Below are 26,971 nucleotides of genomic sequence, written 5' to 3' on the forward strand. Positions count from 1 at the left end.
CACTATTTTGTTCCCCTCTTGAAAAAGGACTCTCTCCCTTCTATACCTGTGCTTCTGACTGGGATTTAACCACGGGACAACAGGCTCCCACACATCGCTTTAAAAACTACTAAAAATATTTCTATTTATTTATTTATTTTCCCGGGTGCGATATCTCTGCAACAGGTGGGTAATGTTTTCATTGTTTGGTTCTGGGGTTATGCACAGATTTTCTTTGAGGAAACAAAATTCAAGAATAATAGATACCTACTGTATGGTACGTAGTCCTGCAGATGTATGTTTTTATACGCTAGTTATTTAAATTTTCTAAACTTAAGGCAGTCTTAATAGTGTCCAGGATAGAAAGCCCAATGACTTTATTTTTATTTTTTAAGGAAAACAAATATGTTGTTTTCTTTATATCTAGAATTTTTCTGAACATAATGTCACATCACTATTTCTGCATTAAAAAGTGTTGATGTAGTGACACATGGGTGAACATTCTCAAGCATCTTTAGGAGACTTGATGATCTTTTCTTTTTTAAAGTACAGTATTTACATTCTTCTGATGTTGCTTATTAACAATAGATCTCGTTTTCTCGTTTTATATGATTTCTAAACGCCTTCGCTGTTATCTGCAGATCAATAATTGCACATAGTATAGCTCAGTTGTAGTCCTGATAGCCTACTCCCTGCATACTCAATTTGAACTTAACTGAATTATTGTGCTTGAATGTGAGCAGTGTTGTTAACGGTGCCTCCCGTGGAACACACTGTAGCGTTTACATAGGTTGTATATTATGACGTCAGAGCTCCCTAACAGCGCCGAGGGGGAACAGATCTGGTCTTGTGGTCTAGTTAAGGGTGTGTAGCCCTCCTCACCACACCAGTTGAATGGACACAGTGTGGAGTGTATACCTCTTCCACCACTCGCACTTAAGTGAACTGCTAATGATCTGAAAACACATTTTAGCCCAAAACGCCACTCCCTTCAAACACTTAGAAAGAAGGAACTTTTTCTTAACAGTGCTTCCTTCACCGCATGAACCTTAGAATCCCTAATCCTGGGGTAAACGTTTGGCAGAAATAGTAGATCTACAACGTCACAACGTGTCGTGTTGCCACACGTTGTGACCTTGTAGATCTGCTATTTTCGCCTAAGAGATTTGGTGGTACAGAGACTGTAGAGGGGGGAAAAGGAGTGGACCAATGATAGGATAGACCCCTGGAGAACCCTGCATGGTTAGTACAGGGTTTAAGTGTTGAAGAAACCAACCCGTTTCCCTTTGTGTTTCTGGTAAGCCATGCATTGTATTGTAATATAATAACATATATTGATAGAGGTACTTCTGTAGACCAGCAGTAGTCATGAAGCTGAAGAGAGGACCCATAGATATTTGCTCAGGTCAGTTCAGGACAGGTTGCAGTAGCCTGTAGAATCCGTGAAAAGCGCCAGAAGCTCTCAGAGGTTATGCCAGGATAGCATCCCGCTTGGAAATATGTTCTTCCTGATCACACCTGTAATGTCATCATCACAATTTCTCTATGAACTGATATGTTCATGATCACATCTTTTTCCTACAGTATACTGTGGCATAATAGCCTACCACAGGATGCATGAATCTGTCACTTTATTTAGCTTGTTGAATGTCACTGTCACTTGCTTTTTGTGCTATGAGTATAAGAGTGCACAGATTCCAGTATCCAATTTAAGTTATTTTCCAAGTTTTTCAATGTAACTAAACAAGGTCTTGTGGAGTTTAAACATGTTGTATAGCTGTGTTTCTCCAATGGGGTATAACCTACCAGTAGCCTACCTCTAAGGATACTTTGGACTGCTCCTAGGGGTACTCTGTTTTTTGTCTGACATTGGTTATGAACAATTTATCCCACATTCAAAAAAATCTGTTAAATCTGGAAGCTAACATACACGTTTGAAAAAATCATATCATCTTATACTGTATGCATATATATTTTCAATACAACCAATTGCCAAGAATATACAACAGTGCCACCCGTCAATAAAAACATTGAAATAAGTTGGCCTAAACAACTTTGACCTGGCCTGAGTGAGTTTTGAATATTAACACGTTAAAGCCAGGAAAGCATGTGTCATTTTAGATTTTAGCTATAGCAACATAAGTGTTACAGAAAACTACTCAAAAATAGAAGATATACAGATATGCAAGCTTGTACATCTGCTATTTTTGATTGAAAATGTTTGGATAATTTTGAATATTTTTTGATTTTTTAAAACACCACTTCTCTTCTGGGGGGTCCCTGGCACAGAATACATTTCAGATGGGGGTCCGCGGCAAAATATATATCAATTTGGGGGTCCATGGCACGAAAAAGTGTGGCAACATTCGTAGAATCGGCCTCAGGTCTTAATGGGTTAAGAAAACGAAAAGAAAAATAGTGAAGTGAGGGAAAACAAAATTACGTCAAGACAGAAACAAAATTAATCGGTATCAGGAAGAATGTTTTGTGCTGGTGAAGGGGGTACTTTTAGTGGGAGTACACCACTAAAGAATGTTTGACAACCAACCACTTCTCTACAGTACGTCTAAAGCAGGGGTAGGCAACCTTAGGCACGGGTGCCAACATTGGCACAGGGGAGGGTGATCACTGGCACAATGGCTTAAGTGTGAGAGAGGTTTTTTGGTTTAACATAAAATACTACATATTAATTCAATCAAGTTCCCTCACATCTGTATAAAAATTACATCCTGCACATAATTCTACATTAGTTCAAACTCTGAACTCTGACTGCAGAGAGAGTCTAGGAGATTGTGAAAGAAAATATGTCCAAAATAAAAAAACACAAGTTGTTATATTTATGGACGATCAGAAACTGTTTTTTGTATTCTATTTTGATGAGGTGTCATAATTAAATGTAATGTCAAAAAGGTTGCAGACCACTGGTCTACAGTATGAGTTGTATATCTGCAGATTACATGTAGGTCAGGTTGTACTGTTACAGTATGCTCTACTCTACCGAGGTGGACATACCTCCTCTAATGCAGGTGTTTGTTGACATGGACGCACGTGGCACACACACACGCACACGCGTGCGCTTGCATCCATGCACGCCAACAAACACACACACACACGCACACGCACACGCACACGCACGTACACCCACACACACACACACACACACACACACACACACACACACACACACACACACACACACACACGCACACACACACACACACGCACGCACACGCACACACACACGCACACACACACACACACACACACACACACACACACACACACACACACACACACACACACACACACACACACACACACACACACACACACACACGCACACACACACACACACACACGCACACACACACGCACAGAGAGTTTAAGGAAAAGTTACAGCTTCTACTTTTAGAGTAGGGAGGAGTGGGAACTTGTTACTCAGACATGTAAATGGAATAATGGAAAAAAACATTCCCTTTTGAAATAACTGGAAGTCTTTGTTCCCTGTGAGAAAGTCTGTTAGAGCTCATGGAATATGAATAATCATAAGGCCTGCATGCACACAAAGTCATAACTGTCTACTGTGTTACTAGGTGAAGTGTCAAACAAAACACATTCAACACAAATGTCAGTTATGTGTACACTATGTAAAATGTTCTGTAGACACTGATACCTGGAATTAACAGTTCATCTGACTACATCAGTCTCAAATTTACAGTAATTATACTGATGTTACACAGAAAATATCGTCTGTGTTAATTTAACTCATTTTACAATGCACCTCATCAAAATGTTCAATTAGTAGAAGAGGAATTATTATTAATTGATTAATTAATTCAATTTATAATTATTATTTTGTTTTTTACTTTCAGGTAAAACATGAGCAAGAGCTTTGTATTGCTGTGTATGAGCCTGCATGTCATCTCAGCCACATTTGATTATATGTATGAGGATCAAGCCTTTTTGGGTAAGTGTGGGTAAGTGTGTACATTGTTGTGGCCAAATGTAAGCATGAGAAGAAGCATTTAACCATTTAAGCCCCATTTTATTTTTTTAAATTGTGAAAATGGTCACGCTCACAACACGTATCGTGGTGTGTTGTGAGTGGCTATTTATCTTTATTTTTTATTTTTTATGTATTAGCAATATATTAGTAATATATTAATATAGCAAGCAATATAACTATTACATTTTCTTTTTTTTAGACCCTGAAGATGTGCTAAGTGTGAGCATTCCTCTGGACCAACCCCAGCGCCCTCTACTGGGAGGTAGCTTGGTGTTACCATGCTATTTCCAGGTACGCCTACAAATCAACGTAATAAGGATCGATGGGTTTTTTGATAGGACAGAGTAGTCATGACGACTCTTGTCAACTCATTCCTTTACAGCACCGACACACCAAGTCAGTTGAGTTAGAATACAGAAGGGACAGAGCCGCTGTTTGTAGCATGTCCCTATCACTCAGGGTGGCTAACCAAATTATCGCATACACATAAAACTAATGATATAACATGAAATGACATAAATCCTGCTCTGCAACACATTATGATGCTTGACCACAGTTTTACACTAGGACAGAAAAAATAGGATCTCATACGATCTGTCTCGCAAAGTCAGTACTGATACCAGTGTTGTTTGCAGCTCCAAGACAATGGTGGGCTCGGCCATTATCCGTATATGTGTCTCAAAGAATGGCAAATAACAACACAATAACACAACCATAAACGACAACAACATGGGCTGAGAATCTTTCCTCAGCCAGTCAAATTGCATGGGACACTATCCTTATGTCACTACATACTGTATATTCTTGAGCAACAGTATCCTTATGCTAAAATATACTGTATATCCTTATGCTTGCAAATCTAGCACGTTTTCTGCAGTATATTTTCTGTAGGGGGTTTGATATGAGTGTTCGTCACTTTCTGTTGATGTTTAAGTTGCTTGAATTGAGTTGGCAAGCACGTGACAATTATGCTCGCAACCAACAGGATCACACCGTGCCCGACCCAGGAGCACCCACCATCGCCCCTCTCGCCCACCGCATCAAATGGAGCCACGTCACCAAGGACAAAGTCAGAACCGTCCTCGTGGCCCTGCAGGGACGCGTGCGTGTCGAGGAGAACTACCTGGACAGGGTCCACATGGTGGGCTACCCCGCCACGGCAACGGATGCGAGCATCAAGATAACAGAGCTCCGCTCCAACGACACTGGACACTACCGCTGTGAGGTCCAACATGGCATCGAGGACAACCATGACAATGTCCTCGTGCAGGTTCAAGGTATGCCAATACCTTGACCTCGACCTTGAGCTTTGCTTAAGGTGCAAGCATGCTTATAGTATTATCATTGGTGGAGTGGCCGTACAAGCACCTATAGGCTATGGAACGCCCTACCCTTGGAAATCAGAAAAAAACAATTCTGTGGCATCTTTTAAATCACTTCTGAAAACACACTCAGGAAAGCCTTCCCCTAGATCACCTCATTTGACATAATTGTGTTGCGTATGTCTGTATCTGTCTGTTCTTTTGGTCTCCTTTTAGTTTGTTTAAATGTGTTTTTATTGCTTGTCAGAATTAACGTACTACTGTATGTTATTCCCTTATGCTTTTTTGTAAATGTGTATGTTTTATTTACCGTACAGCGTACTTATATATTTTATGCTCCAACTGCTGTTCAGCATGTTTTGAAAAGTGCTATATAAATAAAGTTATTCATATTATAATACAGTTTAAAGCTAAAATATGAGACTTATTTGAATAAAATGTGATTCCAATCTGTATGGTAGAGCAGTGGTTCTCAAAGTGTGGTCCGGGGAGCCCCAGGTGTCCTTTTGGGGGTTCCAGGGGGTCCTCAGCAAAAATGACTCAATATAGCATCAGTTTAACAACTTTAACCCTATTTTATACTTCAGCTGTTCAAAAATAGCCCATCGACAAGCTCACAACGTGGCACCATTTAGAACATTTCTGAAGATTGTGAGCTTGTAGATTGGTTATTTCTGCCAAAGAGATTTGGTATAGTATAGACCGCACCCCCGGTCAACTGAAGTACTGTATATATACACACAATAAGGTTTAAGTTACTAATTTATTAATATTTCCAGGCATTGTGTTCCACTATCGGGCCATCAGCTCCCGCTACAGCTTGACCTTTGAGAAAGCCAAGGCAGCATGCCTCCAGAACAGTGCTGTGGTTGCTACACCAGAACAGCTCCAAGCTGCCTTTGAAGACGGTTTCCACCAGTGTGATGCCGGCTGGCTGTCAGATCAAACAGTAAGGTCAGTTATTCAGAAGAGCTATCCTGTGGTCCTTTCCAGGGATAAGGTATGATACAGTATGATAACCAATAAGACTATAACCACTTTAAAGTGGCACAATGTAACCTTTTTTTAATGAATAAAATGTAATTTTGTCATATCTGTATGTTAGAGTATGTTAACACAATATTAACATTCTATACAATTGGGGTGGTTGTATTTTGTCTCCCTGCTCTTCTATTGAGACATTTAGACGGTGTCAAAGGTCATGTCTCACCTCTATTAGCTCAATGGTAAAAATGTCAGCACTTCAAATCCAGGGTAGAAGAGGAAAGTTACATAGTGCAGCTTTAAGTGGATAAAACACTCATGCAATACAATACACAATACAAAACCTCATTAATAGCCAAAAGTAGCCCTCTTATGCCCTGCTTTCCTTATTCCATGAATAAATTGAAATACTTTCTGTATACACAGCTTAGTTTTTTTTTTTTTCATTTCTTTCCATTGCATCAGTCTGGTCTTTGGGGCACAGTCACTCTTTGTCCCATTTATGTGTCTACATTGCTGTGGTTATCAGATTGCAGTTACTAAAGAAAGATTGGCCAGCACACGCATCAACTTTAATGTTATTTATTGCAGCATGCGACACGTGTCTGGGTCAAGGTTTCTGCAGCCCTCACTCAAACAAAAAAAATAGCAACTATCATGTTCATTATTAGACACACCTGGTACCAATCTGTATGGTAGAGTATGTTAATACAATACAACTAACACAACTGTGGTGGTTGTAGTTTGTCAACCTCATGTGGTCAGGTAGGACCACAACTGGTTGACAAGATTCAAGATGACTTTGTCTTTTTTTGCAAGCATCAGGAAAAAACGAAATGACGTATGCAAGAGGTATTGCATGAAGTTCAAAATGCAATTTATCCTCTGCCCAAATGGGCTTTCTGTAATAGCTCAGCAGTAGACGTTTTGAGTGACGCTTGGGCAGGGGACTGGCAGGCCATAAAAGTTACAGATTGCAGCTTTACCGGGGAGCAATTGTGACATGTCAGCCATTATCGATATTTGGAAACCACTTAAATGATGAGTGAGTATGGAAAATAATAAAATACAGATTCCATGTTTTATTGTGCTATGAAACAAAGCCCATTATGTTGACACTGTATGCCGTACCTTATTGTCTTATAATACGTTCTTTCACCACTTAAACTCTATACTTCATTGACCAGGGTCCCCCAGGGGTCTGTACTCCATTTTCCCTCTACACCAAATCGCTTTGCCGAAAATAGCTGATCTAAAAGCTTACAACATGTCACATTGCGACGCATTGTGAGTAATAGCTCTGCTATTTTCACAGAATGTTTGCCTATATCATGACATACCCAGAATAGGGACGCTTGGGTTGACGTGGTTACGCTGCACCCCGTAAGGTCCGGGTATGAACAATTACAGATACTCAATTTTAAATCCCATGAATCCAAGGTATCCAATCCACGATCCACGTGAGAACTGCTTTGGCGACAAAGACGGTCTCCCTGGGGTCAGGACATACGGCGTGAGAGAGGACAACGAGACTTACGACGTGTACTGTTTCGCTGAGAAGATGACAGGTAAAGACAACTCTGCTGAAATCTCTCCCATTTGTGAAAGCACTCATATTGTCACAAGGGTTTATTCATTTGAATTGGAATTATATTTATATTCATTAAAGGACACTTCACCCGTTTTCAACTTATCTTCGTATAACAGGTCCTAGCTAATGCTCCTGATGAAATGGTGCTATTTTTCTGTGTCTCATAGGAGGGCTGTGGACACTTCAGAAACCCGCCCACCAGTGACATCATCGTTAGGCATCGTTTTTTTTACGCGAAAACAATGGCTTCCATTATAGCACGCTAACTTTCCAAGAATAGAAAGCCTGCAGTTTCTATTCGCTTGGATTCCCCATCGATGATGTTACTGGTAGGCGGGTATCTGAACTGTCCACAGCCCTCCTCTGAGACACAGACTGAGTGGACACAAATGGTGCCATTTTATCATGAGCATTAGTTAACCTATTATATGAAGATAGTTTGAAAATGGGTGACGTCATCCTTTAACCTTCTCACAATATGTAGGCAGGGTTTTCTACAGTGCGTCTGCAACCAAGTTCACCTACGCTGAAGCTGTGGAAGATTGCGCGGAGCAAGGAGCCCGGTTGGCCACCACGGGCCAGCTGTACCTGGCCTGGCAGAGCGGTATGGACGTGTGCAACGCAGGCTGGCTGGGAGACGGGAGCGTTCGATACCCCATCAACATCCGACGGACACAGTGCGGAGGGGGGCTGCTGGGGGTACGCACTGTTTATCGCCATGCCAACCAAACAGGATACCCACTTCCCGAGTCTCGCTACGACGCCTTCTGCTACACAGGTAGGTCCTTAATTAAAACCGGCAATGCCCTACCAAAAGCAGTGAAGGAGAGCAAAACCCTACTCTCCTTCAAAACGGCCCTAAAAAAGTACCTTCGGGTGGCTGCAACTCGAAACTGGCCCCTGTGAAAGTCATAACCCAGCCCTAAAAAAAGTACCTTCAGGTGGTCATAACCCAGCCCCCCTCCCCCCCTCGAACTTTTCACTGTACATATTTTTTTTTCTTTTCTTATTTTTCACTTCTTAACTGTTTTATATGATGTTCTGCATAGTGTATATCTGTCTGTCTTTTAATGTCACTATGAATTGAGTACATAAGGACCCCAATGAAACAAGCCATTTGGCTTTCTTGGGTTTTTTAATCCTATTTAGTTGACCTTGTATTTGAATTGTACTGTCTTGTGCTTTTTTTCTGCAAACTTCTAAATAAAGTATTCAATCAATCAATCAATTAATCTTGTGTTATATTAGATATTCAAAATGATATACAAACTCGCAGCAGGTTACTTCGCGTACATTTTTGAAAAATCTTGAAAGTGTTTGTAAAATCTTGAATAACTTCGAATTATGAAAAGGTTTGAGAACTACTGATTTAGAAGGCATTTGTAGAATCTGCCCCCGGTCTTAATGGGTTAAAGGAGTAGTTTACCCAAAAAATCTCGTATTTTCTGTCAATTACACACCCCATGAAGCCTTGAATTCATGGAGATTTTTTAGTTTTTGTTGCATTCCTGAGCCAATAATTTGATGACCGGCGGAGTCTCCTATTGACCAATGACCTGGTCATCAAATTATTGGCTTAGGAATGCAACAAAAACAAAAAAAACTCAAATGTAGATGGGTGTTACGCACCGAAAACAGCATATCTACAAGCTCACAATTTGTCACGCTGCAAAGCGGTGTAAGCTTGTAAGTATTCTATTTTCAATGCGCGACGCGGTCTAGCAACCAAGTAGCAGTCTAGCAAATTAGCAACCAGGCGTGAGCCATTTCCATCATAGAGATCCTGGACATTTTGACCATTCCTGAAGAGACTGTATCATGAAATAAAAGAACGGACTCAAATCCAAAGTCGTATGTAGAGTAACGGTCACATACTTGAAAATATGCAGATACAGTACAGTTCAAGCAATCACAAACTTGGGTCACAAGTAAAAAAAAAAAAAATCAAATATTTTCAAAACGTTTTTTTTTTTTTTTTTTTTTTTTACAAATTTCAAACATATTTCAATATAATTTCATGAATAAAAGAACAACAAATCAAAGAAATTCCATGAATGAAAGAAGTAGTGAAAATAGCAGATCTGATGTGACATGTTTTACAGCAAGTTGTGGATCGGCTATTTTCACTAGTTTGGGTCCCGGGGAGACACTTTTGGGTCTCGAGCTAAAAGCTTTGGGTTGTTTTAGATCATTCATGTAAAGACTAAAGGGCCGTCCACAGACTCCACACCAAACATTATAACTATATTGTTCACCACTGTACTTGTAAAACCACATTTTAAACAATATCTTTATACTGTAGTTACAATTCTAGTGCTCTGTATGGACGGCATTTAAAGGAGTAGTTCACCCAAAAAATGAACTATTTTCTATCAATTACACACAGCATGAAGCCTTGAAAACATGGAGATTCTTTTAGCTTTTGTCACATTTGATGACCGGCGTAGACTCAAAGAGTCTCCTACTGAGTCTCCTATTGACCGATGACCTGGTCATCAAATTATTGGCTTAGGAATGCGACAAAAACAAAAAAACATGAATTCAAGACTTCATGGGGTGTGTAATTAATTGAAAATAAGCACATTCTTGGGTGAACTACTCCTTTAAGCCTTCGTCAGTGTCTTTCAATCCACATGTATGACGTAAAGTTAACTTTCACCGTGCCTGTCTTCCCTTGTCTCGCCCCAGACCTGGCTGAGCCCTCTCCCGATGAAGACGGCTCAGGCATGGGGTACTTCACAGAAACGGAAGGTGGCGTATTAAGCGTTTCCACCGTCACAAAGACTCCGAGGGTCTTTTTCTGGAAGACAACCACAGAGAGCGAGGTGGCTGGAGAACTGTTCACCCAGCGACCCACCGGTGTGGACATCACCTTCACACAGAGCCCTACGGAGCTGCCCTTGCCTCAACCTCCAAGTGTCACAGAGATCATTACCGAGGTGATAGAGGGAGTCACTGCCAGACCAGACGTGGGCAGAGGACGTAGCAAAATGTTTGTGATGTCTCCGACAGGTCAGTAAGCCTATTGATGGACATTATTATATGAATTATCAGGATCGTTGAAATAGTGGAAGTGAGCACACCCATTTTCCTTCTTAATTCTTCCCACTTTTTTGTGACTCTAACATGACTTTTTTGTGACATACTTTGAAGTAGGAACTCTGTTCAAACTTAAATCACTTGAACCCTAGTTCAAGCGGGCAATAATTCATCGAAAACAACAACAATAGACCTGCCTCATTGCACTCTGTCTCTGTTCTAAGTTCTTGTCCAATGGTGTAACTTAGCTCTGTGTACTTTCTTGATAGGTCAGTGTTTGATAGTTCATAGCTTTTGAACCACTTGTTGTAGACGTGTGCAGCTACCTCACTGACATCGTTTGAGAGTCCTTGCTATTTATTGGTGTAATTTAGCCCCACCGCTTTTCCTGATTGGTCGATGTTTGATAGTTCATAACCTTTGAACCACTAAACCATAACCAACCAAGTAATACAGACTTGAGGGTTACCTCTTTGGACTCAGTATAGTATACTGTACACATGTGTCCTTCACTGATGTTTCCCTATAGCATATAATGACTTTTAAATACTAAATTGTCCAAATTATCAAATATTACGTAAGAAATAGGCAAACATTGTGAATATAGCCGATCTACAAGCTCACTGCGAGGCGTTGTGAGCTTGTAGTTCAGCTATTTTCACAATATTTGTCTATGGAACCGAGTCAAACTAAATGTAATGCCTACAATTCCAAGTGCTTGTCAGGGTGGGGGGTCCGCAGATCAAATATGATTATTTTGGGGGGGTCACGGCCTGAAAAGTGTGGGAACCCTTGCCCTATAGCAGCGATACTCAACCCGCGGGCCGCATGCGGCCCGATCGCAGCGTCTTGGCGGCCCCCTCATGGTAAAAAATATATATATATATATATATATATATATATATATATATATATATGGGTTGCTAAAACATTTTTCAAAAACAAACAGACAGACATACATACAGGTGCGTCAATTGTTACAGGTATAATGCATAGTTTTCTATGCATTTCGGGTTTTTGGGGGGGTTTGACCCCCAAATTTTTCCGGCCGCGCGGCTTTGCCGCGCGCCCAGGATAGGTGTCTGCCACTGGACATACACACAACACAAAATAAACTGGTACAGTGAAAAGAATATGATGTCAAAATGTACATTTTCTTGTGCGTTACAAAATCGAAAAATCCAAAATAGGACCGTCATTTTTATGGCGGCCCCTTGGACTTTTGGTATTTTGCTGAGTGGCCCCTGAGCCATCTTAAGTTGAGTAGCCCTGCCCTATAGCAACCACCTATACACCGTAGTAACCACCTGCTTTGCCCTATCAATGCTGTCGCAACCACTCGTTACGCTATAGCAATAGCCTACCAATACCCATGGTATATATCAGATTGGCTGCTAAACTACTTTCAGTTTTAACAGTAACTGTACACAGTTTTCAAAACGGCTGGTTTGCTCTCATTAATCCTGTCTCTTGTGATAAGGATAAGGATAATTCCTTTTAACAGGTCGTTCATGAAAGTCCTTGCGGTCTTGTTTCCAATGAGAACTTGTGAGCAATTGGGGTTAAGAGTCTTGCTCAGGGACAAATTTCATATCATCGGCACATATGTTGGGATAGCCTGGAATCGAACCTGGGGCAACCAGGGCCTCTGGTTCCCTAGGCGGGCTCACTAACCACTCAGCTATGGCCGCCCGATCTGTGACTTTCTTTCGAATTCAACTTCTCACACTTTCAAAGTTGAAATCCATTGAAATGCTTTATCTCTTCAATGTAAAATTACATTCTGTTCAAATGTTTTATACTATGCAACAACTTCCACTCAACTGCTATTTTTAATCTATGTATCTATTTATGCTTTTACTTTTCAAAAGCTAATTCTACTAAACTGTATTGTCCACATATAGTTCCCCAGGAACTGCTTTTTCCCCCTAGTTATTAATTATTATTTTTTGATTACCATGCTTAGCATGTCCAGTGACCATCAGTATTACTATAACAGAGAAGAAAAAAACATGTTACCAACAGAAACCAAATCTTTCTCATTTCTATACAGGTGTAGTGTTCCATTACCGAGCTGGCTCTGGTCGCTATGCATTCACCTTCATTGAAGCCCAACTAGCATGCCACAGTATAGGGGCGGCCATGGCGTCCCCAGAGCAACTGCAGGCATCCTATGAGGCTGGGTTCCATCAGTGTGATGCAGGGTGGATACTGGACCAGACTGTCAGGTAAGGCTGGTAGGACACTGACTAGTTTAAATCAGTGGTTCTCCAATGTTTTTTTTTGTCAAGGATCCCCAGATTTATTTATTTATGTATTTGGCCGCGGACCCCCCGTATGACAAGGTTTCATGCCAGGGACCCCCAGAAGAGAATATGTGTGTTTAAAAGTTCTAAATTATTCAAAATTGTCCACATGTTATCGATATTTTTCAAAAAATATTAAAAAGTAGCAGATAAGTTCTTGTAGATCTGCTATTTTTGAAGGACCTCCTGGACCCCACCTTGAGAACCACTGGTTTAAATTCAATTCGTATGTAAAAAAGTATGGCTATTCATTTTAAATGGGGGGGTCCATAGGTCTAATGAAAGTCAGTTTGTGGTTCCGTGATATGAACTGCACCGATGCTTAAAAAAATATTTATTTAAAAAAGGTAGTTATTTTTAGCATAATCATTATTATTAGATATTTTCATAATCATAATCACGTATAATGTTATTTGTCCTTGCTCAGGTATCCTATTGTTAATCCTCGAGAGAAGTGTTCTGGAGACCTGGGAGATCGACCTGGAGTCAGGAACTATGGCTTGAGGCCAGCAGAGGAGCGCTATGATGTCTACTGCTATGTTGACGGGCTCAGAGGTGAGAACATTCACCTCATGAAGTAAAATGTCAGCACTTTTTATACTCGTAGATTAAAGCAAAATACAATCTCATGATGACGAACATTTTGTCAGGCGAAGTCCTAATCTGCGATTTGTGAAACAGTGTGAAAGGAGCCCCCGTACTGGCACTGTGTTTCCTAAACTATTAACACAATATGTAAAGTTATGATGTTTTGGTAATATTGCTCCTGCTGATCAAGCGCTGTTATTGGTATCTTAGTATTGATGATTTCTTATATAGTATTGTATGTCTTTATATATCTTGATGAATTGAATACACAGGACCACAATGGAAACAAGCCCTCAGGGCTTTTTGTGTTATCCTTTTAGCTTTATTGTATAACTGTATACCTCTGTACCTTTTGCAAACTGTTAAATAAAGTATTCAATCAATCAATCAATTGACCATGTTGACAACTCTCTTCCATCTGATTCTTAGGTGATGTTTTCCACGCTGGCTCAAGTGAAGGCTTCACCTACAACGAGGCTCGTTCCCATTGTCAGGAGCAGAACGCTACCCTGGCCTCGACGGGGGAGCTCCACGCCGCCTGGAAACTCGGCTTTGACAAGTGCCGCGCTGGGTGGCTCTTGGATCTTAGCGTCCGTTATCCTATCAACAACCCCCGAGCAAAGTGTGGGGCAGGGAGGGCAGGAGTATACACAGTGTATGCCCATTCTAACCAGACTGGGCACCTGGACCAGTATGCCAGATATGATGCCTATTGTATCAAACGTAAGCATTACATTGTTATGGAATCATTGCTGTATGATTTTCAACTTATGTGAGGTGCAAGTAGTAAGTAGTGTACTTGTTCTTGCAGCGGATATTGAATACATTGGATTGAACACCACAGAAATCCAGGAGGCTTTGGTTAACCTAACATCAATATTTGATCTGTTCAGGCCCGGTAAGTCATATTCTTCTAATGATTAAAGTTGATATTTCAACGAAAGATCATGAAGTTCATATTCACATTCCACTGACGGCTTACTTATCTTTGTTGTGTCTCCGTCTCTCTTTCCCTTTCACCTCTGTTTCAATGTTCTCCCATGTCCATCTCTTTGTGCGTCTCTATAGTTCCGCCCATAATCGTTTCTCCCATAGCTGTGGAGACCTCAGGCTCTGGTTCGGGTTCCGCTGACTTCATTTCCGGGTCTGGGGCCTCTGTGGACCACTCTGGAGACCTGTCTGGATCTGGTGCCCAGTCTGGGTCTGGAGACCAGCCTGGATCTGGGGACATTTCTGGGTCTGGATACCAGCCTGGATCTGGGGATATTTCTGGGTCTGGAGAGCTGTCTGGCTCTGGAGACCAGCCTGGCTCTGGGGACATTTCTGGGTCTGGAGACTTGCCTGGGTCTGGGTCCCTACCAGGCTCTGGGGACCTGTCTGGGTCTGGAGACCTGTTTGGCAGTGGGAGTGCTGAGCTGGCCAGCGGAGCGACAACTGTCAGCGGTGATGAACTGTCTGGATCAGGGTTAAGTGGAGAGGGCTCTGGGATCACTGTCATTTTCTCTGGAAGACAGAGCGTTCTTTCTGGAGAGGGCTCGGGTTCAGGAAAATCCCAAGAAGCTGGAGAAGGAAGCACTGGAGTCTTCACCTTCCCCTCTGGAACGGGCTCTGGGATGTTTAGTGGTAGTGGCGACTTGTCGGGATCTGCAAGTGGATCTAGTTTCAGGTCTGAAGAGAGTGGCTCTTCCTCAGATGGGTCTAGCAGCTCTTCCTCAGATGGGTCTAGCAGCTCTTCCTCAGATGGCTCTAGCAGCTCTTCCTCAGATAGCTCTAGAAGCTCTGGGGAAAGTTCCAGTGAGCAGTCAGGAGAGTTAGGCAGTGCCGACGGACAGATCCTCTTGATAGACGGCAAACTGGTGGAGGTAACATCCTCACATAGCCACAAAGAGCAAGAGCAGGCGGGGGGAGGCCTTCTGGAATTTAGCGGTTCTGGAGACATTTCTGCATCAGGGATGATCCATGGTGACCCAAGTGGCTCAGACTCAGGGAGTGGCTCCGGTTTCTTCTCAGGTGTGACTTTTATTGGGCCAAGGCTCACTGACCTCACAGAGCCATCTTCAGGAGAGCAGGAGGCCTCTGGGTTTTTGCTCTACGGTTCTGGGCAGGGAAGCGGTGGGCCGCTGTCTGGATCTGGAAGCACATTTTATCCCTCTGGGTCCGGATCTGGAATCTCTGGATCCGAGTCCTCTACCAGCGGAGACGAGGGCAGCGTTACATTCTTGAGCAGAGGCGTCATCATGACGGAAACGCCCACAACAACCTCTGTCTCCATGGAGCTTGGCCAGGGCTCGGTGGAGTACAGCGGAGACGGAAGCACCAGCAGTGTCTTCTACTCGGGCAGTGGTGATGCACCCACAGGTAGCGGTCTCTCATCTGGGGCTCACTCCGGAGATTTCCCCTTCACTGCCCTGTCCTCTTCACCCGGCAAGATTGAGCCGACCGCGAACACAACAGGGCAAGACGAGGCTTTGGCTGAGATGACGGACACCACGAGCAGATTCTATGGGACCTTGGGCCCTGCGCTAGCCCCGGCAGCACTGAACGCTGTTACCACGCCGCCGGCAATCTCTCTACAGACACCAGGTACTGTCGAGGTGCCAGCTTCAGAGGAAGGTATGTACTGTATTCCTAAACCGTTCCATGTGATAATGTTGTATATCGTTGCTGTCGGGCAGAAACCTCTTATCTCCATATTCTAACCTTTTGTGATTTTTCGTAAATTAACGCCCTACTTGATCATACTACAGCGTCACACAAAAGCATCAAAAGTTGCACAAAGCGTCGCGTTTTGAGCTTGTAGATCTGCTACTTTTGCTATTTTAGAATTTGAATCCTGAAAAGTAACAGTTTTGGACATATGGGGCCCTATTTTCGCCGGTGCCTTACCCATTATCCCTAAACTACTTCTTTGCCAGTTTTTGCTATTTTTAAAAACATTTTCAAATAGTTCAAATAGCCAATCTTCAAGCTCACAACGTGTCGATGTAGATCGGCTAGTTGAACTATTTGAAAATGTTTTAAAAAATATAAAAAATGGCAAAGAAGTTTAGGGATAATGGGTAAGGCACCGGCGAAAATAGGGCCCATGAGGTTTCCACCCGACAGGGACGATCAACGTGTTTGACCCTTCACTTTTCACCTGTTTGCATCCGTAGATGGCGCTAACCCATGTAAGCCTAACCCATGCGCTGCTGGTTCATGCACCGTCGAGGGAGGAGTTGGTCTGTGTCATTGCCCTCCTGGACTAGAAGGAGAGAAGTGCCAGTATGGTGAGTCCCAAAGCCATGGGATATTTGCATTATCACTCTGATAATAAGGAATTGTCAATGTATTGATCTGAACTACACTGACACTTTATTGCTAATTTGTCGTTGTGTTCCCTCGATAGTCTGTATTCTGTAAGGTTAACTAGCTTGTATTTAGTTACTTTCAGAGATAATGTGCTTTGAAAATAACATTTTCCTTTTTTTTGTACAGTATATTGCAGACTTGCTAATATTCATTTTGCCTTTCTCTTTTGTCTTCATGTGTTTTGTACCACGGTTTTGTGTGTTGCTTCCTGTCACTTATTCATTGTGTCTGTTGGGTAACTGTTTGTCCTGACCTTAAGCCAAGCTGAATGTTAAAGTGTGTGGCTAATTACGTGTGGGCCTTGCTCTGACATTTTAGGACCTCTCTGTCACAATTACCACAACTGTCTCCAGACTATGTTGTTTTTGGTCTGCTGTGCTCGTAAGCTGCATGTCTGCCACCCCCTGGGCATTTCTCCTATATGGGTGCTCTCTTCTGAATGGAATCTGAATACTGACATTCTGCTGCAAATTGTTGTGGATCAAACTCTAAACTTATTGCAAATATCATACTCTTATTTTTTTTACTTACTTCAGCAATGGCAAAGACAATCATAAATAAGGGTGTGATTTTGCTGGTCCACCTCAAACAATACATATATAGGAAGTGGATATTAAGCACTCCCTATTCTGTTATGATTTGAGCTAGCTGGTTTCTACAGAGTGCCCAGCTTAACAAGAGTTCCCTTTAGCAATGCTGAGTATTCACTGCACATTATCATCTATAGACAAAAAAATTGATGATTGTAATTGTATTGTATTGCATTGCAGCGTGCTGAGTGATAGATTGCAGTAAGTCTAATGAGGATCAAACATTGCAGCAGCAGCCCTGATCACCATGATTCCATCAGTTCTGAGGTTTGATCGATTGAATACTTTATTAGTCAGAAATGTAAAACAGCACGAGGTACAGTAAGACATTAAGGCTAAAAGGATAACACAAAAAAAGTCCTGAGGACTTCTTTCCATTGTGGTCCTCCTATATGTATTCAATTCATCAACATTACAGGTACAGTATATGCCGTCCCGGCCCAGCTACCTTCCCTGCTACACCCCACCCCACCCCCCACCCCACCCCCCCGCTGAGACAACAGTCTCAACACCCCCTTTTTTGCAGAGCTAGACGTGTGCCATTCCAACCCTTGTGCCAATGGAGCCACCTGTGTGGAAAGCGGGGACTCTTACAAATGCTTATGCCTGCCGAGCTACGGAGGGGATCGCTGTGAGATCGGTACGAGATCGGCTTCAGCTAATAAGCACTAACAAAACGAGCTCTCAAAAACAACTAGAAGGGATGTTAAACAAGTCATGAGTCGCACATATCATAACGTTGCAGTCAGGCAGAAACCTCTTATCTCCATATTTTTTAGTTTTTGTGTTTTTTTTTAAAATAAATGAATGCCCCACTTGATCATACTTCAGAGTCACACAAAAGCATCAAAAGTATCAGATCCACAAGTTGTGAGCTTGTAGATCTGCTACTTTTACTGCTTTTGAATTTGTATCCTGAAAAGTAACAGTTTTGGACATAATGAGGTTTCCACCCGACAGAGACGATAAGCTGTGTGGCTTTGTGATAATACTTGTTTATGTTGCTAGTCTTGCCTGTGTAAGTAAAGAAAAAAAAATTAACGACAGTCATTTAAGTGAGTCAAGAGGGTGAAGGAAAACTTTGAATGTTACAGTGGAGCGAAAAGAGCGGAAATGTACAAGTTGTACAACTCCACATTATTTAAACTAAGAGCGTTACTCTTGAGAGCGGTGTATGCCAACAAAGTGAAGTATTACATTTTTTATTTTATTTTTTACTTTCTTCATATTAGACTACCGTACTGTATATGTATATTCTTCAAGTAGAAAAAAGAAGGACCTCAAATAATCATTTACTATGGGTTGTGAACAATATCAAACACTGTATCAGCAGCACATAAAACAGCTTCAGCACTAATACATACTGTAGCAGACGATCCATGTTATGTGAGATCATCTATAGGAGAATAAAGGCTTTTCACCCTAAGGATACAGTGCTTTGGTCATACAACCCGTCTCTATCTGTATTTCACTCTCTAGTGAAAGTCAGACATTATCAGGTGAGTGTCAGAGGCAGCTACAAAAACAATATCTCATAAAAAAACACATAATACTTAGTTGGCTGGAGTCTCCCTGCAGGGCTCAACACTAGACCCCCCTCCTATTTTCACTCTACACGAAAACAGCAGATCTACAAGCTCACAACACGATGCGAGAACTTGTAGATCTGCTACTTTCTTCTTAATGTTCGCCCCCCCCCCCCCAGAATAGGGACAGAAGGATGCCATGTGGTTAATGCCATTAACCACTTAAACCCCATATGGTTGACCGGAGTACCTCAGGGATCTATACTAGGGTCTTCTGTTTTCTGTTATTGTGGTGAAAGCTTTCGCAGGAAAATAGCCGATCGACAAACTCACAACGCGTTGTGAGCTTGTCGATCAGCTATTTGCAGAGGGAAGGTGGTGTTTAAGTAATTGTGGATTGAAATGATTACAGGCCAAATCATAATGCTGATCCCACCTATCAATGGAACTGACGATATCTTTGCACTCGCTTTTTTGTTTTGTTTTGTTTTGTTTTGTCCTTTCTGTGGTAAATCCATCTTTCTCACAAAATGTGTGCCTCCGGTGGCGGGCTGCAGACGAGCAGCAGTGCGAGGTGGGTTGGATTAAGTTTCAGGGGAACTGCTACCTGCACATGCTCCAGAGGGAGACCTGGCTGGAGGCGGAGCAGCACTGCAGGGACCTGAATGCCCATCTGGTCAGCGTGGTCACCCCAGAGGAGCAACACTTTGTCAACTGTGAGGGACAAGAAAATACAAAAACGGCATTTTTGTTGTATGTTTGTCACTGTCGGGCAGAAACGTGGTATCTCCATATATGTTTTTTTATGTCAAACACCCCCCCCCCCCTCCAGAAATAAATGCCCTATTTCAGTACTTCTCAAACTTTTCCGTGTCATATCAAGGACCCCCAAATTGATAGCCAATAATTTGATGACCGGCGGAGACTCAGAGTCTCCTACTGACCCGGTCATCAAACTATTGACTCAGGAATGCGAAAAAATTAATAAAATTCAAGGCTTCATGGGGGGTGTAATTGATAGAAAATAAGTAATTTTGGGGGTGAACTACTGCTTTAATGATATGCCCAAAACAGGGACACCAGGTTGTCAAGTCTGTCTGTGGGTTTTTATAAATATTTAACCATTGAAAAGTATTAACAAGAGCTTGGGACTAAATTGGATCCATTGGAACACAGGTTCCTATTTTTTTTATTTCCTGAAAAGTAACGGTTTTCCACCCGACAGTGATGAGAGAGAGAGAGAGAGAGAGAGGGAGAGAGGGAGGTGACAGTCCTTTCACTTCTTTATTTCTTCCTTAAGCAAATGCACAGGACTACCAGTGGATTGGACTGAATGATAAGACAGTAGAGAATGATTTCCGCTGGACAGATGGCACACCGCTGGTAAGGCAGACTAGCATGATAGCACTACTGTACTGTTATGACCTATAATATGCTATATATGTTGTTCCATAGTACGTCAATTACCAAATTAATTATTCAATTGTAAGTTATTTATTTTGGAGATGATATAGAAGCTTGGCACCATATTAACAACTTAAGCCCTATTTCATACCTTAATTTTTGAACATTTTCATCTATAATAATTCAAATCCGAGGTGATTTTATTCGTGGCAAAATTACATAATCATAGGCCTCTTTCTCCCTCAGCAATTTGTGAACTGGCGTCCCAACCAGCCAGATAACTACTTCAACTCAGGAGAGGATTGTGCTGTGATGATCTGGCACGAGAACGGCCAGTGGAACGACGTGCCTTGTAACTATCACCTGCCGTTCACCTGCAAGAAAGGACCAGGTATATATACACACTGCCAGGCAGGGCCAGGGTGGAATGTTCTGGTAGTGCTTGACCCCATTACAACATTTTAACTTTAAAGCGTAAATCCCTAACTTCCACCGGTCCTTGTTTCTCTTCACTGGCTCCCAGTGAAGCGTAGTGACATTTTAAGATTCTTTTGTTTGTGTTCAAAGCCCGTAACGGTCTTTCACCTCCCTATATTGTGGAACTTTTACACAAATCTTCCAGCATCATCAGATCTGACAGTCAGTTGTATATGAAGACTCCACGGTCTAGCACAGTAACGGTGCGTTTTAACAGCGGGCGATCAGGATAGTATTTTCCGGAAGTGCATTATATGTCTATGAGAGCCGGCAACTACTGGCAATAGGGCGAAGTGGGCGGGGGGGCGATGAAAGATGGATTTTCTTTATCTTTTGGACGATGTCGTCCGGCGATCGCCCGAGAGTCGCCCGCTGTTAAAACGTACTGTAAGGACGGGCGACCGTGCCTTTACCGTGTTGGCACCGAAGTTGTGGAACAAACTCCCTTTGAGGATCAAAGCTGCCCCCACCCTAGGAACTTTTAAAAAACACTGTAGAGGACTCCTAGGGTCACTTGTTGTTTTGTGTTTTGCGGGTTGTGTGTGTGTGTGTGTGTGTGTTTTGTCTAATCCCTCCTGTTGTGACGGACTGACAGTGTGATTGAGTTTTTGTTGTCCTAGTCTAGTCTTCTTTGTCTTGTCTCTTTCTTTTCTCTCTCTGAGGACTGCGCTCCGGGTCAGTGTAATAACTGGCTGAACCTATGAACCTATGAACCAATACTACGAAATTGCATTTCTACTGTTGAGCTTGGTTGAGCAGAGGATACATTGCACTTTATGACCTTCATGCATGATCCATTACACTGATTCTCAACCTGTGGGCCATGAGGATATTTTAAGTGGAACACATAACATTAAAGCCTCGCTATGTAACATTTTCTTATGAATAAAATGTAACTGTATGGTAAAGTATGTTAATACAATATAACTTATACAATTGGGGGTGGTTGTATTTTGTCTCCCTGCTCTTCTATTGAGACATTTAGATTGTGTCAAAGGTCATGTCTCCCCTAGACACAGGATCTAACACAAATTTGACCTGACGGTCAAAATTTATCCCCTGAGCAAGCAGGCAGGCTCTATTAGTTCAATCGTAAAAAGTTCAGCACTTGTGCAGGAAACTGGGTTCAAATCCGGGGCAGAAGAGGGAAAGTTACATAGTGCTGCTTTTATATAAAAAATATTAATATGACATTAAAATTCAAACAAACTTATGTTTTTTTTTCTTTAAAACCTTGAAAAATTAGTTTTCATTCTGATACCAATAAATATGAGCTTAAAGTAGGCTATCCTACATTTGTTTGATCAGGCCTGCTGTGTGTTTTCTGCCCTCAGTCTCGTGCGGTGCCCCGCCTTCGTTGGAGAATGCAGCCATGTATGGGGGCAGGAAGTGGCATTACCCGGTCCATTCTGTCATACGGTACCAGTGTAACCCTGGCTTTAGACAGCGCCACCTACCTGTCATACGCTGCAAACCAGATGGAGAGTGGGAGAAGCCCCAGGTGCAATGTACCAAATGTAAGTAGTACACACTGCAGAGACAGCAGTCCGTTTTATGACCTTTATAGTATATGATAAAGGCCATATGGGTAGTGGTGTAAAGTAACTAAGTACATGTACTCAAGTACTGTACTTAAGTACAATTTGGAGGTATTTTTACTTTACTGGAGTATTTCCAATGTTCAGTACTTTTACTTCTACTCCACTACATCTCAGAGGCAAATACTGTACTTTTACTCCACTACAATTATTTTGAAAACTTTAGTTACTAGTTACTTTGCAGATATAAATTAGCCGATCTACAAGCTCACAACGCGTCGCATTGCGACTCGTTGTGAGCTTGTAAATCTGCTATTTTCAAACATTTTAGTACTTTTACTTTTGGATACTGTAAGTACATTTTGATACCAATACTTTTGTACTTTTACTCAAGTAAATTGTGAATTCCGGACTTTTACTTGTAACAGAGTATTTCTGTATTGCAGTATTGATACTTTTACTTAAAGTTGTACAATGCAGATTCACAAATAACGATTTTTAGCAACCTCTGCTGGTCACTACCGTCACTGCATACAATTTCCGTAGTCCTCGATTACCCAGAATTCCATTTGTTTTCACCGGAAGCCGGAAACGTTTCAAAAAGCGTTCTTTTAATTGTTTTTTACTATCTGCGGATCGTTTCTCTTAGCCAGTGGAGCATTAGTTACCATGAGCTGTGCATTCTTTTTCTGTTCTTTTTCGATCTTCCAATCCTACATTCTCTTAAAATCAGCGTGAGGTTCCTTTTTGTTATTAGCGCGGTAGTTCCTGGCCAAACAGGAAACCGTTGCGGTAGTTCCTGGCCAAACAGGAAACCAGTGCATTTCCGCCTCCGTTTTCCGGCCAGATGACGTCATTTTCCTGGGAAAGTCCCCCCCGACAGCGTTCAATAGAAAATATATAAATAAAAGGCTTCCGGGGGTGAAATTCATGGAGTGGGTGTTGTGAAACTTTTGCCACTCACAAAAGATATACAATTTAACTTTAGTTTTGTTGAAAACGTTACCTAGTATTACTTTAAGTAAAATATCTGAGTACTTTTTCCACCACTGCATATGGGTAACACTTTTCAGCTCTGTACTTGCAAGGTATTTCATTGCTGTTTCTTCAGCAGAAAACCATCCGTTCCTTTTCTTTATTTCAATGGATTAGGTAACAGCCGTCTGCCAGCCTGCAGATGGATGGATCATGGATGCTATATTGACAATTCTCATCCCCAAATGCCTAGTCTCAGTAGTCTGTAGACAACTGTCATATATCTCCCCGTGAGTAGCAAGTACTGCACTCGACTATTCCGCCAAAAATTTGAACGGTACATACCGCAAACTGTACAGGAAAATTGGGCATGTGAGAACGCCTCTCCTACTGCACAAATGCACAAAAGCTGTCTTTTATATTGTGTTTTTTTAGTAAGAGTGTCCTGTCACTAACTGCGTGGCATAACATAGCAAGGCCCATCTATGTACCTTTCAAGCAGGCGTTATTCAGCAAGTGGAGACAGTCGGGGGCGGGGTTGGCCAACCGGTCCCGTACGTTCCCAAATCACGCAACAATGACACACCCAGAATAGGAATGATAGAGTTAATTCAAAGTAGAGGTAGAGTAGATATTCTTTATAGATAATCATGCACACGTTCTTTTGCCCTCTGCAGTCACATCCAGCAACAGAATCCAGCGGACGGCGACCAGAAGTAAAACAGAATCGAACGCAAACAGCTACAAGCTCGACTAAGCGGCGAAAAAGCAAACCTATAGTTATTTAAAAAAGAACATTTGCAATGCAGCACACAAAATCTATTTTATATATTTTTTATTTTACATTGGAGGTTTCCAAGATTGACAAGCTCATACGAAGAAAAGACAAAAGCGACCGGAACCAGAAGGAATATTGTGTTGGTCAATGATACATTTGGTAGTTTGTGACGCATCATGGAATTTTGTTGTATTTGTTTGTCCACGCCCATCATTACAGTTATAAATAATTATTTCCTTTTGCTCAAGAGTGTATTATTTTTGTCACGTTTTGTCGTAATGTCAGTTTATTGCTAGAGTCACTCACTACTGGGATATTTTGGCCTATATGAACCTTGAGGAGCTGAAATGCATTCATCTCATCTATCTTCACTCTCATCTGGTTTAGATCCTTGCCACAGACATATATAAATACATATTCCACATACACTGGTTAGCATTTAAAGGGAGCACTTTACCATGTGCCAAGACTAAAGCTGGTGTATCCAGTAAGGTACTAGACAGTTTAGGGTATATATTTATAGCCAAGCCTTTAATGTTGGTAATTTCTGTTGAATATGGATAATGGTGAGGGCTAAGCAGGATTCTCTCTTCCTAATGTTAGGAATAAACCAGTAAATGCAACATAACTGTTGTGATTCTATGCAATGCATGTCCAATTATCAGTTATGAGTTACTAGTGACTTAATATGAAATGTATAGTTTTCTATAGGGATGTTGGATGTCTTTAACTGGTCAGAGGTAGCCAGACCAAAACCAGACTAACCGAACCAAGACTATAGCAACAAGCTCTTATGGTGAGTGGCATCACCCATCAAACCAGTAGTGAGAGAAGACATTCTTAATGATTAGATGTTGCAGAGTATAGTCTGTTATAGCCTCTACTTTAAATGAGTTACAGTGTTTAATGTGAACATCATCCATTTATTTATTGATTAAACACAGTGATGGTATCTATGCTTGACACACTGGGAAGGCATTATCCTGCACTGTACTGAGCCAACCATAGATAAACGTGTAGGTTTTTATTTTATTTTATTTTTTTAAAAGGTTTTTAAGATAAGGAATGATGCTGAACGGTAGATACAGTCAAATCCACAAAAAAACGCTGTCTGGGTCAATTACTTTCTAACTGTATTTATGAATTTTGGGCAAAACATGTTCAGTTGCTATTTACCCCACAGTTTTTCCATGTCGGTTGGTTTAAGCCTTTTGTTATCATTGCGTTCAGTAGAGTTGTCAAAATCTTCCACAAAGCTGTGCAGTGCATAGTGTTTCTGTGGGACACGTGTAGAATAACTTACAGAGCATAAACTAATTGTGTTAACTATTTAATGTATGTAACCTCAGAAAAACTAAACCATCTCCAGGAGCATTCTTGTGCTCATTGAGTTGCCTCTGTTTGTTTTCCATTTCTGACTGCTTTTATTATTTTTTTGCATTTCCTTTGCCTCGTTGTTGTTGTTGTTGTACATGAGGGAGGCTGTGCCTTCTTAACTAGTACAATAAATAATGCCACCTGCTGTATGATGTATGTACCACAAGAAGACAGAACTACATAGTCTGACAATTAACTCGAATATTTAAATGTAACTACTGTAAGCCTACGACGAGAGTTTATCACATCAGGAACATAAATGTGCAGACCAGAGTTCAACAGACAATGCAGTGGCAAATATTTGCAGCGACACACCATTTTCATTGGTGTGTCTATGCTGCGGGCAGGTCCACAATTACTGACTGAAACAGCAATATTTGCCCTCCCATTTCAAGGTATATTTATTTTTGTCTTGTCTTGAGTTTTCTGTTATGCTTTACAACACCAAACCTACGTGTGATGAAGCTCTGCATATTATACCCAAATGTGTACCTCATGTTTGAGTGATTGAATTCTATAAACATATCACTGAATGCCAAATAAAAATACTTAAATTATGACCGTCTATGGGCAATGTGTTTATATTTATCTTAGCTATGTTTAAGTACTTTGAATCTAAGTACTTTGAATCTAAAGGGTGATTTATATTTATAGTAGTTGCCTACTGGTGTTGCGTACTGAAAATAGCCGATCTACAATCACTAGTTTGTAGATCTGTTATTTTCGGTGCGCAACATCATGCAACCAAAATAAAGCAGGCATAACGTGGGCCTGTGAACCTGTTTAACTACTTTCAACCATATTTTGGGCCTGTCAGTATAGAGCCTGTCAAAAGAGCAAAAATAGCAGATCGGCTGTCTAATATATAATTACAATATATATCATTTTGAGGGTCCTTGACATGACAAAGTGTGAGCACCACTGATATAGCAACATACGTTTTTCAGAAAACTGTTTTTTTTTAAATCGGCCTCAGGTCTTAATGTGTGAAGTGGTTAGAACAAATTAATTTAACTTCCAAAACATAGACACAGATCAGTCACCCCACCCACATTCATTCCCAGAGGGCCACCACCCAAACCTTCCAGGTGAAGGTAACAAATGTGTCTTTCACCTTCCCACTCTAAAGTGAGCTCAATG

General features: G+C 41.4%; 1 protein-coding gene across 2 annotated transcripts; it reads left to right on the forward strand.

Annotated features, from left to right (window-relative positions):
- On the forward strand, nucleotides 1-26,396 carry LOC308083180 (aggrecan core protein-like). 2 transcript variants are annotated; one of them, XM_080425372.1, is made up of 20 exons: nucleotides 1-165; nucleotides 3,852-3,946; nucleotides 4,185-4,276; nucleotides 4,971-5,262; nucleotides 6,087-6,261; nucleotides 7,732-7,859; nucleotides 8,367-8,660; nucleotides 10,571-10,894; nucleotides 12,975-13,149; nucleotides 13,655-13,782; nucleotides 14,245-14,538; nucleotides 14,627-14,713; nucleotides 14,884-16,428; nucleotides 16,971-17,084; nucleotides 18,283-18,396; nucleotides 19,840-19,998; nucleotides 20,583-20,665; nucleotides 20,933-21,077; nucleotides 22,498-22,680; nucleotides 24,354-26,396. In XM_080425372.1, exons 2-20 carry the CDS (start codon nucleotides 3,859-3,861, stop codon nucleotides 24,431-24,433), a joined length of 4,500 nt encoding a protein of 1,499 aa, XP_080281498.1. In that variant the 5' UTR covers nucleotides 1-165; nucleotides 3,852-3,858; the 3' UTR covers nucleotides 24,434-26,396. The 2 variants fall into 2 exon arrangements, with proteins under 2 accessions (XP_080281498.1, XP_080281499.1); XM_080425373.1 differs by lacking the exon at nucleotides 18,283-18,396 and having other exon boundaries at nucleotides 2-165.
- Nucleotides 26,397-26,971: the final 575 nt, after the last annotated feature.

This window comes from Gymnoscopelus braueri (assembly GCF_963280865.1).
Source record: "Gymnoscopelus braueri genome assembly, chromosome: 1".
Lineage (NCBI taxonomy): Eukaryota > Metazoa > Chordata > Actinopteri > Myctophiformes > Myctophidae > Gymnoscopelus > Gymnoscopelus braueri.